This window comes from Palaemon carinicauda, chromosome 40, assembly GCF_036898095.1.
Source record: "Palaemon carinicauda isolate YSFRI2023 chromosome 40, ASM3689809v2, whole genome shotgun sequence".
NCBI classification, from domain to species: Eukaryota; Metazoa; Arthropoda; class Malacostraca; order Decapoda; family Palaemonidae; genus Palaemon; species Palaemon carinicauda.
Window position 1 is genome coordinate 20,336,505 of NC_090764.1, and position 16,457 is coordinate 20,352,961.

Genomic DNA, 16,457 nt, shown 5'->3' on the forward strand with positions numbered 1-16,457 from the left:
AGTAACCAACATCCAAAAAGAAGCAAAAGAGTATTTTTCCTCTCTATTTCTTCTTGCTTGACAAGGGACTCGAGTCGAGTTTATTTGGTACTGCAAGAGTGCCATAGCCCACCCTTCCCCGCATACATAATAAGAGAAAAAACTGGAAAGAACTGAATGTAAAATTAATTCAATAACAAAGGTAGTAGAAATATAGAGATTTATATTACTGTACTTTATGTCCAATGGCATTCAAAGGATTAATGTGCTTGATTTTCGTATTTGTCTGGAATTTATTGCCACACTAAACATTTCCTTTCTATTTTCAGGCATGGTCCTCAAGACCAATGTATTGGTTACGTTGGCTATGAAGATCCCAGTGCGAGTCTTTAGTCAAAGCCAAGATGAGTCAGGTTTTCAGAAAAGGAAAGGATGAAGGACGTTTTTCTCACTTACTATGTTGGCGAGAAGAGTTGGTTGATGTTATTTTGATGTGTCCATATGTTGTAGAAAATAGAAATTGATTCTGTTAAAGGTACAGTACTGTAATCTGAAAAACTAACAAAGTAGAGATTAGTTGTCAATGAAACTTCCCTCATGAGGGCAGCCCATTTCCCATGTCAAATGCTAATATGGGCATTTGTTCAGACAGGAAATACAAACCCTCGTTCTATGTGCAAGAGATAGATTCAGTTTGAGAAGGTATGCAGGCCAAAAAACTTTGACTGAGGTGGCAGAAGCATTTGGACCATCCTCTATCGCCAACAGACTCACTAATTCAACCACTTTTGATTTGCCCTTCGTGGAGAACAGACATACTCTGCGGCCCCTCCATTTTCTGTTCACCAGCTTTTCTAACTTTATCTTTGTCTCTTTTCAGGTGTGACTGCATTGTTTTCTGAGGAAGCAGCATGCAGCTTTGTTTGGGTAAGACCGGTGGAGACTGATCCTCATTAGCTTTGCCTTTTGTGCAGAGGACATTTCTGCATAGAAGTCTCCCTGCTGCGAGTGTCAGGAGTGGCCATACTCCCAGTGGGAGCGTTTCCGACGAAGGAGGAATAAGTCAACAAAGGATTCTTCACCCTCGAGCACTACTCCAAAAGCCAAGAAACTCAGACTTTCTTCTTCTTCTGCAGGAACCTCCCCTTTTACATCTGCTTGTTCAGTCTCCTCCAGAAGACAAACAAGTAAGAGACGACTTTCAGCTCCAGAAGACCCAGTTGCTTCCCCTAGAGAAACAGTGGCACTTTCCTCACGTAGGAAGGCCTCTCTTGATGCTCTTTGTGTTTTATGGCCATCCTTGGGACTTTTGGGTTCCGCTTCTGAAGGTATTGAAGCATGGGGCACAGCAGGAGTACCATCTGCTCCTGCCAGGGTTGCCCTCAGCCCCTCCCCTTCCTGTGCCGAGAGAGGGGAGTCATTTCTCTCTGGCCCTGTGACCCAAACTTCTTCTGCCTCCACAGTTCCTCCTGTCTCTTGGGTCCTGCAGGTTATCCCTCACAAAGGTAACAACCTTGCTCATGCACCCCTCCTATCTAGCCTCTCCTGTTCTGCCCCTGGGACTTTCTTCCGCCTCCCTGGAGGTCTCCTGGATCTGTCCCAAGAATCTTCCCAACCACAGGAAGTTCCCAAGCTTCCAGAAACTCATCTGAAGGAGGCACATAGCATCCTTGCCTTCTTCACAGGAGAAAGTCCTTGGGTCAAAAGAATATATACTCCCTCCTGAAGAATTGGGCATCGAATATGGCTGACGACCCCGCCCTTCAGTGGATTCAGCAGGCTGTTGCTGCTGCTGTTTCGGTTCCTACTGTACTTCCATGGAAGTTCCTCCCAGGCCTCGTTTCCCTATTGAGACTCACAATGACGACTATAACCCACTTCTGGCTCAGCTAGGTATGAGGCAGGAGGTAGATGTATTACACAATGCTGATTCTGACTGTTCAGGTCTGCTGCCAGCACCCATCAGCCTTAAAGTTCCTTCCACCACGCAGAGTGAGTCGGAATCAGTCTTTCTTCAAGTCCTGTCCTGCAGTCACACAGTCAATGACCTTGGTGAACCTTCCTATTCCACCTCTGAAGGGCAAGACAAGACTCTAGATCTGCACTGATGTGCCTTTAGGTCCAAACAACTCAGGTTATAGCTTCCTTTTTCTAAGCTGGTGGCTGATTCACTATGAAAGGTGAACTTCCTGATCTCTGTGAGGAAGGACTCCCTGAGGACAGGCAACTCACCCAGATTACTTTCTTCGCCTTTCATAAGGCAAAGGAAGTATTACGACATCCTGGATGATCACCCTTCTCCCCTGCCTTCAGATCCAGCAGTATCAGCCTTAACCCAGAGCTTGTCAGCAAGAGACGCCTCAGGAATGGAGAGACTCGCGAAGGCAACCCTTCAAGCCTCTTCCTGGTTAGACCACTGTTCTCGTTCCGTCAGCTTCCTGTCTTCAAAAACATCACCTTGTCTGTCACCAGGGCGGTAGAGTTCTTGGCCTGTAATGCAGCCAACAAGGGGGCCAACTGGGTCTTGAAGAGATGAGATTCTGTCATCTCCAAGTTCCTGAGACAAGTGCTAGAGGGAAGTCCTACTCCGCAACTTCTCTCTTACCACCCCATCCTTGTTACCAGTGGATGATGTCAATGCAGTTAAGGAGAAATGGAGAAAAGTGAGCCAGGACTCTCAGCTCCTTAGGGTTGTAACGTTTCGGCCCTCTCTTCAGCAGCAATTGTGCCAAATGTTCCGACCCAACAGAGACCAGCACACAGGAATTTCCCCAATCCTTCTAGGAAGTATAACCCTTCCAGACAACCCTTTCATGGAAAAGGGCAGCGAGAAAAGGTGGATAGAATTGCTAGACATGGATAGCGCCCTGGCTGGGGGGGGAGGGAGGGGGGCATTCTCCCCATGATACCACCAGTCTCGGGGAATTTTTGGGTTGCAGATGGCATTGTTGGGAGTACCACAGGGCCGAACCCTGGACAGTAAGAGTTCTTCAAGCAAGGTTCATCATCCAGTTCACCACCTCTCCCCCTCAGTTGATTAGTCACCCATCAAGTCTTCACCAGGGATCAGCAAAGGATATCGCACTTCAGGTGGCAGTCCAGACCATGTTAGAAAAGGGCGTGCTCCAAGAGATCGCAGACAGATCCCTAGGTTTCTTCAGGCGACTCTTTCTTGTAATGAAAGCGTCTGGAGGTTGGAGACCAGTCATAGACCTCTCAGCCCTAAAGGAGTTTGTCCTTTGTCCTTTTTACTCGGTTCAAAGTGGAGACTGCAGTCATTGTCGGACAGGTCATCAGACCAGAGGACTTCATGATCACGGCAGACTCCAGATCCTGATCTATCCTGCGTCAAGGAAGTACCTAAGATTCCGTTTGCACAACAAAATATACCAGTTTCAAGTGCTGTGCTTTTGCCTGTAGACACCACCACAGGTGTTTACAAGTGTTCACTTTAGTCTCAGCCTGGGCCTATGCTATCTCCTCCACTATCTGGGTGATTGGCAGACTTGGTAGAGACCTGTCTTCCACATGGAGACATGCTTCTCAAGTTTTGCCACGATCTAAGGGTCATAGTAAGTCTGGAGTAGTCATTCCTGTTGTCCAAACAAGAACTAGTATATTTAGGAATGTGAATCAATACTCAACTAAGAAAGATTTTTCCATCTCAGGAAATTAAAAAGGTTCAAGGAGTTGGCCCAACCCTTTCTCCTGCAGAATTCGCCACCAGCCAATTGGTGGCAACAACTGTTTGGACACCCAGTGTCCTTTGAACACTTAGTCCCCAACGGTTGCCTCTGCATTCGGTCACTCCAGTGGCAAGTGGAGACCCTATGGTCTCAGTGCAGGGATCCTCTTCAAACCTGTTCAGATAGAATCAGAACACAAGAAAGACTTAAGGTGGTGAATGCAAGACTCCAACCTTCACCAAGGGATAAATGTTCTTTCTCCTCCCCCAGATTTGATGCTCTTCATGGACATCAAAATAAAGGTGGGGCTCACCTGCAATAGCACATGGCCCCTTGGTTATGATCCGATCCCATTTGGCAATGCTACGTAAACCTCCTGATGTTTAAGGAAGCTTCTCTAGCCGTTCAACACTTCCAATATCTATTTTCAGGTCACTAGGTAGAGTTGATGAGTGACAACACCTTCGTAGTTGTGTAATTGAACAAACAAGGAGGTACCTGTTCACAACAGCTCAGCCATCTAGCTGTCGAGTTACAAGTAGTTACAAGGATTTTGGATGTCTCAAAGACATTTTAGTCCATCCAGGAGACTCCATTTGTTCTTGGGTAGAGCAATTCACTTTAAATGTTTAGAGAGTTTTTATGATCTTTTCTAAATTATTCTTGAACTCGTTTACCGTGTTACTGTTTACTACATCCGCTAGAAGTCTGATCCATGTATTTACTATTTTATATGTAAAGAAATTACTACATTGAGTGGTGTATATTTTCAATTCCAGTTTGTATCTATTACCACTGGACTGACTTGTGCTAAGCATGAATAAATTGTTGTAATCTACATTTGATATTCCTTCAAGAATTTTGAATGCCACTATTAACTGTCCCCTTAGTTGTTGAGACCGACAGAGGACAATCAGATCTTGATATCAGCCTGGTTTATTTCAAGCAACAAGCAAAAAGAATATCCTAGTGGACAATCAGACCAGGAAAGCTCAGATAGTTGGTTTCGAATGATCTTTCGCTCCTTGCATAGTGACCAAAGTTCTGAATGCGGGTTTCGCCTGTTATATTATTATTATTATTACTTGGTAAGCTACAACCCTAATTGGAAAAGGAGGATGATATAAGCCCAGGGACCCCAGCAGGGAAAATAGCCCAGTGAGGAAAGGAAACAAGGATAAATGAAATATTTTAAGAACAGTAACAATACTAAAATAAATACCTATATAAACTATAAAAACTTTAACAAAATAAGAGGAAGAGAAATTGGATAGAATAGTGTGCCCAAGTGTACCCTCAACCAAGAGAACTCTAACCAAATACAGTGGAAGCCCATTGTACAGAGGCCATGGCACTACCTGAGACGAGAACAATGTTTTGATTTTGGAGTGTCCTCCTAGAAGAGTTGCTTATCATAGCTAAAGTCTCTTTTTACCCTTACCAAGAGGAAAGTAGCCACTGAACAATTACAGTAGAGTAATTAACTCCTTGGGTGAAGAAGAATTGTTTGGTAATTTCAGTGTTGTCAGGTGTATGAGGACAGAGGAGAATATGTAAAGAATAGGCCAGACTATTCGGTGTATGTGTAGGCAAAGAAAAAGTGAACCGTAACCAGATAGGGATCCAATTTAGTACTGTCTGGCCAGTCAAAGGATCCCATAATTCTCTAGTGGTAGTATCTCAACGGCTGGCTGGTGCCCTGGCCAACCTACCTATAAACCTATAGATCTATTTGTGATGCCTCTCAATTGCAAACTGACAATGTACTGCTCCCCAGTACCAGACCCTTAAGCAGTGTTGGAATCCAAGACGCCTTCCAACATTCTTGGAACGGCATTGATGTCTACACGTTTTCCCCCATTTTCCATAATCTGGAGACTTCAACAAGGTGAGATTTTCTTCCAACCCAAGGTCTATATATGTAAGGTCTGATCACTTGAGCCTTCAAGGTGAGGTATGCTAGGGGGCTTAGTTTGTCACTCACATAGGTGAAGCTGGGTCAGTTCATTCCTATCAATCGTTCAGATCATCCTTTTTGTCATATCTCCACAAGAAAAGATTTAAAAAAATACTTCAAGTATCTGCTGTTTTTGGTTTTTATAGCAGAGGGAAATAAGTTAAAAAAAAATTCTCTTTTTATCATTTCCCAAAAGACAAAAAACTTTGAAAGAAATGGGTACACCTCTGTTGCAACAAATTAGAACTTACTGTTTATGGAAGAATGTTTCTTTACTTTGAAACTAGTATAATTCAGAAAAAGTGTGCAATGAGAGAACTTTATCACAAGGTTCATTGCATAACAAGAAACTAAAAATCCTCTGAATCAGCAGAAAATTATACTCTGAATCAGAGGAAAATTATACATGTATAACACTCGAAAGGGAACTGTGCCTTTCAGAGATGACATTTGCAACTCTGATAATATCCAGGAAGAACATTCTGTTTTAAATGAAAGAATATGGATAGAAGAGATTTCTAAATCCTAGGGAGCACTTGCTCATCCTAGTTATGTATTCCCTGAACAATTGGAAAGGATGGAGAGGTTTTGTTTCAAGTGTTATCATGGAAAGACAGTGTTAAAGGCTTAAAACGGAGCTATTAAGAAATTGTCTAGTGATATCAAAATTTTGTTGATTTACCTGATGAGGTAATCGGTTATTATGTCCGTTGTCGGATGATTTTATAGAATGAGTTTACGAAACAGAACTTTTAAAAATTTTCAAAAGTTTTAAAGTATTGTGAATAGAATATGTCAGCTTTGTATTATTAGTCAGTATCCTTATATTCTATATCTATTATCGTGTATTATTATTACTTGCTAAGCTACAACACTACAGTAGTTAGAAAAAAAGGATGTTCTAAACCCAAGGGTTCCAACAGGGAAAATATCACAGGGAGGAAAGGAATAAGGAAACAAATAGAATAGTATGGCTGTGTGTACCCTCAAGCAAGAGAACTCTAATTCAAGATACCCTCAAGTAAAATATCCCATGGAGGGAAGGAATAAGGAAACAAATAGAATAGTATGACTGTGTGTACCCTCAAGCAAGAGAACTCTAATTCAAGATACCCTCAAGTAAGAGAACTCTAATACAAGATAGTGGAAGACAAGAGTACAGAGGCTATGGCATTACCCAAGACTAGAGAACAATGGTTTGATTTTGGAGTGTCCTCCTAGAAGACCTGTTTACCATACCTAAAGTTTCTTCTACCCTTACTAAGGGAAATACCCACTGAACAATTATGGTGCAGTAGTTAACCCCTTGAGCAAAGAAGAATTGTTTGGTAATCTCAGTGTTATCGGGTTTATGAGGACAGAGGAGAATTTGGAAAGAATAGCCCACACTTTTCAATGTATGTGTAGGCAAAGGAAAAATGAGCCATTACCAGAAAGGGATTCAATGTAGTACTATCTGGCCAGTCAAAGGACCCAATAACTCCCTAGCTGTAGTATCTCAATGGGTGGTTGGTGCCTTGGCCAACCTACTACGTTATATCTGAAGTTTTCAATATATTCTAATTTCCTTTTAAATGAGTATCTGGTCTCATCAATCGACAAGCTCTAATGATTATTTATTGTTGATTATGGTAAACAATTTTGAATGAATAATTTTGTCACATTGTTTTAACAGAACAAAAAACACAAACCTAAACAGTCCTTCTAAATAATAATGAATAAAGAAACTCTCTCTCTTTCATCACACACAAGTAAAAGGAAACTGAGATACGTGTAGAATTAATGAACATTTCAAATTCAATAAATAACAACACAAAATGCTTATTGTCCGTCAGGAATACATTGAAAACTTTGTCAACAAACACACATGATTGCTTTGGTATGAAAAGCATCTGCGGTCAGATTGTTGCTAGGCAACGAGTATGAGAAACCTTCATGGACAAAAGTACTGGAGAAGAAAAGTCACAAGTAAAAGTAATGAAAACTACAACCCAAAATGCGAAGGAAACTAGGAAATTGCGATTCGTTCTGCTTTGACAGCTGCATTTAAAGACTACTCGACATTTAAAAATACGTGACATTTAAACTTGCGAGCGTGCAAACACGCCTAAACACCTACCAAGTGATGTAATTATACTTATATAATGTTATGGGTTAATCATCTCGATTTCAAATGTTGGAAGATTATGTCCCACACGTGGGCCTCAATTGAGATTGCCTTTTTGTTTCAGATTTTACAGATCATGGAGTTTTCTCCTCCACGATGCAGGAACATTCACCAGTGAGAATTTTAAAAGTATCACCTAAACGTATGCTAATTCAGACTGCACAGAGAGGCAACAGATCAAACTATTTCCCCAGGTACAGAAGCAGCTTTGTTAGGAAGAGTTTACGATTCTTCTATTTTCACTCATGATGATTCTGACCTTCATTCAACTCATAGGGTTCTTAATGGCAAGTCTTCCCATCAAACTGAAGCAACTAGCTTCTCTCCAAGGAAGATCACCTCTTTTTCAGATTTTTCCGGTAGACCTCGCCATGAATTACAGACCTGGTCTATCGTCAAAGTGTGAGTGCAACTTTAGCCCTGCACTTGCAAGCCCACAAACGAGTTCCACACTCACTTTCTGGTACATGTAGTATATATTTATTACGCTGCACTCAGGGAACGCACCTACTGAACGTGTCCCCCGAGTAGATGAGCCGCCATCCCATCTCGCTAGCATTTCATGGGAACAAATTTTCCATCTTTTACCAGATTAACTTATACCCTTTTAGGTCCTATTAGAAATGTAAATACTAAGTAAGCAACTACTATGCTTGTTCCTAGATCAGTTAAAATAGCTGTGGGAGATTTTAAACAAAAGCCTAGACAAGCATATTGAGAGGAAACGGACAATGGAGCCACACCCACCATTTCCTCGTATCATACTGACTACGGACTTTCAGGACTGTCCCCATAAGAGACTGAGGTCAGACTCCCTACCTTAATATTCGGCTCAATGATATAGACATACTAGATCGATTCTTTTTCACAGGTTTCTAGTTCAAAGAAGAAGAGGAAACTTTCTCTCCCTTCTTCCTCTTATTATGAGTATGAGTCTCGCACTCTTTTGATCGAGACCCTTTTCTTTCGAATACTATTGCTTCTCGTACTTCAGGACCCTGACGAGAGCAGAAAGATATTCCAGAAAGAGTAAAGAATCCACAACCGTATGCAAAACAAGGACCTAATACATTACTTCTATAATAAGACAGAGTACTAGAGATCTTGATCCAACAATTACCTGTATCACAATCAAGGACGTTCATGAACAGATTATAGAGACGACAGTAGATGCCGTCAGGGTTCCCCCCCTCAGAGGTACCAACATCAGGTCCTGGGTAGGAGTGTGAGAGAACTAGCCAGTCTTCTTTTTTTAAGCAAGGCTGCAGCATCTTGTTATCTTGTTTTCCAACTTTTCGCCAGGCTCCAAAGCCGTCTCCTCTCAAGCAGGTACTACAACGTAGACTGCTACCTGAGCCAGAGAATTCCTGTAAAAAACAGGACATCGCAGCTCCCTTTTGTCATAGAGGATATCCCTCCAATTGAAGGAGCAGAGATTGTAGAGGTTCCTGTTAGGGAAGGCATGTCCCCCAGCTTACCACCAGTTGGTGAATGCCTGCAAAGTTGTTGGACGAGGTGGCAGTTCTTCAGGGGAGATCCCTGAGCAGGAGAATTACCTTGGTTGAGGTATTGCATCCCATTCACGAGCTGTTGCTCTCCACTAACTTGAATTCCTAGAAAGACCTCTAACTGGTGTAAGAGCTATCTCAAATGCTCAGAAAGAATGCTATAGAGTAATTCAAGACAGGTCTTCAGGTTTCTTCAGCAACATATTCCTGGTGGAGAAACTGACTGGAGACGACCTGTCATAGACCTTTCTCGCTTGAACCAGCTTGTGCCCAACGAGGTACAAAATGAAGACACCAAGCGCAGTAATTCACGCCATCTAAAAGAACGACTTCCTATTGACCATATAGTAGACTTGAAAGATGCCTACTTCCAAATCCCTTTTCATACAAGGTCAGGGAAGTACAGTACTTACGTTGCCTTTTCAGAGAGAAGTGTACCAATTCAAGGTGCTATGCTTCGGCCTGTTCACAGCACCACAGGTATTCACTCGTCTGTTCACAGTGGCCTCCCCCATTGGCATATGCCATGGAGATAAGACTAAGGTACCTGGACGACTGGCTTCTCCTAGCTTAGTCAAAGATCACAACTCGTTTGTCACAAGAACTTCCTGCTCGAATTTTGTCAAGAGCAGGGGGTCCGCCTAATCTTTGAGAAGTCCAATCTCGTCCCTCAACGCTGGCTATTGTACTTGATCATGGATGTAAACTCGCCCGAAGCCAGAGTGTATCCATCCTCAGACAGAATCCAAAGGATCAGACAGTTTGTAGCTCCCTTTCTGGAAAGGATTTCCTTCCAGCTCACTCATGACAGAAGTTCCTGGGCCATCTGTCATTCCTAGAGAAGTACCATTCGGGAGGATACATATTTGCTCTCTACAGTGAGCAATAGAGAATCAATGATTCCAAATATCAGATCCCCCTTTAGAAGGTCTCCCCTAAGACATGAAGATAGACCTCTCGTTTGGGGCTAAAGGAGAAGAATCTATTTGCTGGATCTCTACAGGTATCAACTTCAGAGTTTCTTCTTTCCTCAGATGCTTCTCGCCAAGGACTGGGAGCCCATTTAAGAAAGGAACAGGTTTCAGGTACATGGTTACAGGAAGATAAGCCCTTCCACATAAATTATTTAAGAGTTGAAGGCAGCGTACTTAGCATTACCTCACTTTTCAAAGACAATCAAGGGTTGTCAGTAGTATTGATGAGCAACAACACGACTGTAGTAACTTGCATCAACAAACAGGGGGGGCTCTGTATCCCATCTGCTATGTCAGTTAGCAGTGGGAGTACAACATTGGGCTGAAATAAAAGCCATTCACCTAACAGCACAATTCATTCTAGGGAAGAGTAACATAATAGCGAATCTCCTGACTTTGTGGGGTTCCCTGATTATTGATATATTCACCACTCATCTGAACAACAAACTCCCTGTGTATTGTTCCCCAGTTTCAGACCCAGTTGCAGTGATGGAGGATGTACTCGAACACCTGTGGGACAGAGTGTAAGTTTATGCCTTTCCTCCATTTTGCCTGATCCGTCAGGTGCCTAACAAAATCAGGCCATCAAAATAATCTATGTGGAGTGGTACCGGATTTTCTAGATCCTCTCATAAAAGTTCCAAGGTAATTTCTAAATGGCTAAACCTTTTATGTCAGCCTCACGTCAAAAAGTTTCACAAAGCTGCTCACTTCTTATCTCTTCATGGCTGGAGGTTATCCAGCACCTCTTTGAAAGAAAGGCTTTTCAAGACTGACTGCGAAGCAACTTTCAGGGTGTCTCTGAAAGTCCACAGTAATTTTTCGAGCAAAATAGTCTCTTTCTTCAATTGGTGTCGTAGAGGGGGTATTGCTCCGCTCAGCCTGTAGCCAGGTTTACTAACTGAAGCCTGTAGCCAGGTTTACAAACTGAAGGGAATTGATCTCTCCTCCTCATGGGAACTCAAAAAGCCCCTCCTTGGAGTGGGAATAAGGTTCTGAGGTCCCTTAACCCTTTTACCCCCAAAGGACGTACTGGTACGTTTCACAAAACTCATCCCTTTACCCCCATGGACGTACCGGTACGTCCTTGCAAAAAAATGCTATAAAATGTTATTTTTATTACTAAAATAAATTTTTGAATATACTTACCCGATGATCATGTAGCTGTCAACTCCGTTGCCCGACAGAAATCTACGGTCGGGATACGCCAGCGATCGCTTATACAGGTGGGGGTGTACTCACCAGCGCCATCTGTGGTCAGGTACTCCAGTACTTCTTGTCAACAAGACCTCAATTTTCTCCTCGGTCCACTGGTTCTCTATGGGGAGGAAGGGCGGGTCATTTAAATCATGATCATCGGGTAAGTATATTCAAAAATTTATTTTAGTAATAAAAATAACATTTTTCAATATTAATCTTACCCGATGATCATGTAGCTGATTCACACCCAGGGTGGTGGGTGGAGACCAGTATACATGTTAACAAAGAAGCTAAGTATCCCGTATTTCATTTTTATTAGTTATTCAAAATAACAATAAAAAATAAATAAGTACCTGGTAAGGAAGTCGACTTGAACCATTACTCTGCCTTTAATAAGTACGTCTTCCTTACTGAGCGTAGCGGTCCTCTTAGGATGCTGAACGACTCTTAGGTGGCTAAAGTATAAAGGGCTGCAACCCATACTAAAGGACCTCATCATAACCTCTAACCTAGGCGCTTCTCAAGAAAGAATTGACCACCCGCCAAATCAACCAGGATGCGGAAGGCTTCTTAGCCGACCGTACAACCCAAAAACAACAATAAAAGCAATCAAGAGAAAGGTTAAAAAAGGTTATGGGATTATGGGAATGTAGTGGCTGAGCCCTCACCTACTACTGCACTCGCTGCTACGAATGGTCCCAGGGTGTAGCAGTTCTCGTAAAGAGACTGGACATCTTTGAGATAGAATGATGCGAACACTGACTTGCTTCTCCAATAGGTTGCATCCATAACACTCTGCAGAGAACGGTTCTGTTTGAAGGCCACTGAAGTAGCCACAGCTCTCACTTCATGTGTCCTTACCTTCAGTAAAGCAAGGTCTTCTTCCTTCATATGAGAATGAGCTTCTCTAATCAGAAGCCTGATGTAGTAAGAAACTGCGTTCTTAGACATTGGTAGCGAAGGCTTCTTAACAGCACACCATAAGGCTTCTGATTGTCCTCGTAAAGGTTTTGACCTTTTCAGATAGTACCTAAGAGCTCTGACTGGGCAAAGTACTCTCTCCAGCTCGTTACCCACCAAGTTAGATAGGCTAGGGATCTCGAACGATTTAGGCCAAGGACGTGAAGGAAGCTCGTTTTAGCCAAAAAACCGAGCTGCAAGGAACATGTAGCCGTTTCCGATGTGAAACCTATGTTCCTGCTGAAGGCGTGGATCTCACTTACTCTCTTAGCTGTTGCTAGGCATACTAGGAAAAGAGTTTTTAATGTGAGGTCCTTGAAAGAGGCTGATTGGAGCGGTTCAAATCTAGATGACATCAGGAACCTTAGGACCACGTCTAGATTCCAGCCTGGAGTGGACAACCGACGTTCCTTAGAGGTCTCAAAAGACCTAAGGATGTCCTGCAGATCTTTGTTGGAGGAAAGATCCAAGCCTCTGTGGCGGAAAACCGCTGCCAACATACTTCTATAACCCTTGATCGTAGGAGCTGATAGGGATCTAACGTTCCTTAGATGTAACAGGAAGTCAGCAATCTGGGTTACAGTGGTATTGGTTGAGGAAACTGCATTGGCCTTGCACCAGTTTCTGAAGACTTCCCATTTAGATTGATAGACTCTGAGAGTGGATGTCCTAGCTCTAGCAATCGCTCTGGCTGCCTCCTTCGAAAAGCCTCTAGCTCTTGAGAGTCTTTCGATAGTCTGAAGGCAGTCAGACGAAGAGCGTGGAGGCTTGGGTGTACCTTCTTTACGTGAGGTTGACGTAGAAGGTCCACTCTTAGAGGAAGAGTCCTGGGAACGTCGACCAGCCATTGCAGTACCTCTGTGAACCATTCTCTCGCGGGCCATAGGGGAGCAACCAACGTCAGCCGTGTCCCTTTGTGAGAGGCGAATTTCTGAAGTACCCTGTTGACAATCTTGAACGGCGGGAATGCATACAGGTCTAGATGGGACCAATCCAGCAGAAAAGCATCCACGTGAACTGCTGCTGGGTCTGGAATCGGCGAACAATACAATGGGAGCCTCTTGGTCATCGAGGGTAGCGAACAGATCTATGGTTGGCTGACCCCACAGGGACCAAAGTCTGCTGCAAACATTCTTGTGAAGGGTCCACTCTGTGGGGATGACCTGACCCTTCCGGCTGAGGCGATCTGCCATGACATTCATATCGCCCTGAATGAACCTCGTTACCAGCGTGAGCCTTCGATCTTTTGACCAAATGAGGAGGTCCCTTGCGATCTCGAACAACTTCCTCGAATGAGTCCCCCCCTGCTTGGAGATGTAAGCCAAGGCTGTGGTGTTGTCGGAGTTCACCTCCACCACCTTGTTTAGCTGGAGGGACTTGAAGTTCATTAAGGCCAGATGAACCGCCAACAACTCCTTGCAATTGATGTGGAGTGTTCTTTGTTCCTGATTCCATGTTCCCGAGCATTCCTGTCCGTCCAATGTCGCACCCCAGCCCGAGTCTGATGCGTCCGAGAAGAGATGGTGGTCGGGGGTCTGAACAGCTAACGAAAGACCTTCCTTGAGAAGAATGCTGTTCATCCACCACGTTAGAGTAGACCTCATCTCTTCGGAAACAGGAATTGAGACCGTCTCTAGCGTCATGTCCTTGATCCAGTGAGCAGCCAGATGATACTGAAGGGGGCGGAGGTGGAGTCTCCCTAACTCGATGAACAGGGCCAGCGATGAAAGTGTCCCTGTTAGACTCATCCACTGCCTTACTGAGCATCGGCTCCTTCTCAGCATGCTCAGGATGCACTCTAGGGCTTGGTTGATTCTTGGGGCCGACGGAAAAGCCGAAAAGCTCGACTCTGAATCTCCATACCCAGGTAAACAATGGTCTGGGATGGGACGAGCTGGGACTTCTCTAAATTGATCAGGAGGCCCAGTTCCTTGGTCAGATCCATAGTCCATCTGAGATTCTCCAGACAGCGACGACTTGTGGGAGCTCTTAAAAGCCAGTCGTCTAAATAGAGGGAGGCTCTGATGTCTGCCAAGTGAAGGAATTTCGCAATATTCCTCATCAGTCGCGTAAACACAAGAGGTGCCGTGCTTAGGCCAAAACACAGGGCTTGGAACTGGTACACAACCTTTCCATAGACGAATCTCAGGAAAGGTTGGGAGTCTGGATGGATGGGGACGTGAAAGTATGCGTCTTTCAGGTCTAACGAGACCATCCAGTCCTCCTGCCTGACCGCTGCTAGGACCGACTTCGTCGTCTCCATAGTGAACGTCTGCTTGGTGACATAAGCATTGAGCGCACTGACGTCCAGCACCGGCCTCCAACCTCCTGTCTTCTTGGCTACCAGGAAGAGACGGTTGTAAAAGCCCGGGGATTGATGGTCCCGGACTATGACCACTGCCTCCTTGTGTAGCAAGAGCGACACCTCTTGTTGCAACGCTAGCCTCTTGTCCTTCTCCTTGTAGTTGGGAGAGAGGTTGATGGGAGATGTAGCTAGAGGGGGATTGCGGCAGAACGGAATTCTGTATCCCTCCCTCAGCCACTTCACAGACTGAGCGTCTGCACCTCTGCTCTCCCAAGCTTACCAGAAGGTCTTGAGTCTGGCTCCTACAGCTGTCTGGAGAGGAGGAAAGTCAAAACTTGCCTCTTGTGGACTTGGAACCCTTCTTGGGCTTGCCACGGCTACTGTCTGCACGGGTACCTCCTCTGCTGGAGGTTCTGCCACGAAAGGGTGGGATGAACCTGGAAGCAGGAGTATCAACTGCTAGAGGGCGGTAAGGTTTAGACACGGAAGGTAAGGTCTTAGCCTTACGTGCAGAAGAAGCCATGAGGTCATGCGTATCCTTCTGGAGAAGAGTGAACTGCGGAGTCAAGGATAGAAGTAAATAGAGAGAGAGAGAGAAATAGAGAGAGAGAGAGAGAGAGAGAGAGAAATAGAGAGAGAGAGAGAGAGAGAGAGAGAGAGAGGTTATATAGATGGAAGAGACAACAAGCACACAACTGCACTTCTCAAACAAACACAACAACAGCCTGTGGAGGAAGGCGAGCTGTACGAGAAGCTGTGTCTGGACGTATGAGCGAGGAAGCGTTGGGATCAGAAGCGGGAGAAATTTGCATATCCAGATCAAAGGTGGAACTGCGCCAGCCACGTAAAGTGATGTAATCGTGTCAGGAAAAATATGGATAAAACAGAAGCTTCCCCCTCCTTAAGGGTACCTGACACTTGCACACATTCGTGGCACTCACTGGCACGCATTGATGCGTGAACTCGCGTGAACGAGTCGTGAAATTGTCGTGAACAGTGCGGGAACGATGCGTGGCATGCGTGCCATGCGTGCCCAGAACTTTGAAATGTTTAAAGTTTGTGGCACGCATTGGCACGCACAAATAGTCGTGAAATAGTCGTGAACGATGCGCGAACTGGAGTGAACTGGAGTGAACAGTGCGGGAACTGGCGTGAACTGGAGTGAACGATGCGGGAAGTGGCGTGAACTTTATAATGAAGAGAAACAAAAAGGAAACGAAGAAATTAATGAAAAGGAAAGAAAAATAAACCTAATAAATTTTCATATTTGCTGTTTTAATGTGAAAAAAAAATGATATCTTATTTCAAACTATTTCTATAACTTTATAATGAAGAGAAACAAAAAGGAAACGAAAAAAATAATGAAAAGGAAAGAAAAATAAATCTAATAAATTTTTATATTTGCTGTTTTAATGTGAAAAAAAATGATATCTTATTTCAAACTATTTCTATAACTTTATAATGAAGAGACAAAAAGGAAACGAAAAAAATAATGAAAAGGAAAGAAAAATATAAACCTAATAATTGTTTATATTTGCTGTTTGAATGTAAAAATAAAATGATGTCTTATTTCATGCACACACTTATTTTCCTCTATTACCAATCAAGAGCCAAAACTTTTGTTTTAAATAAAAATGAACTGAAAAATAAACCCAAGAAATTTTTAAGTTTGCTGTTTGAATGTAAAAATAAAATGATGTTTTATTTCATCAACATACTTA

At 43.6% G+C, this 16,457-nt stretch overlaps 1 protein-coding gene across 1 annotated transcript in view; it reads right to left on the reverse strand.

The window, feature by feature from the left end:
- Positions 1-990: 990 nt before the first annotated feature.
- LOC137631858 (uncharacterized) overlaps positions 991-16,457 on the reverse strand; it is an 80,201-nt gene continuing 64,734 nt past the window's right edge. Inside the window, exons 6-8 of the mRNA XM_068363866.1 lie at positions 15,076-15,173; positions 9,141-9,418; positions 991-1,462 (exon numbers count right to left, since the gene is read on the reverse strand). Coding sequence (XP_068219967.1) covers positions 991-1,462; positions 9,141-9,418; positions 15,076-15,173 — 848 coding nt within the window. The remainder of the gene's footprint in view (positions 1,463-9,140; positions 9,419-15,075; positions 15,174-16,457) is intronic.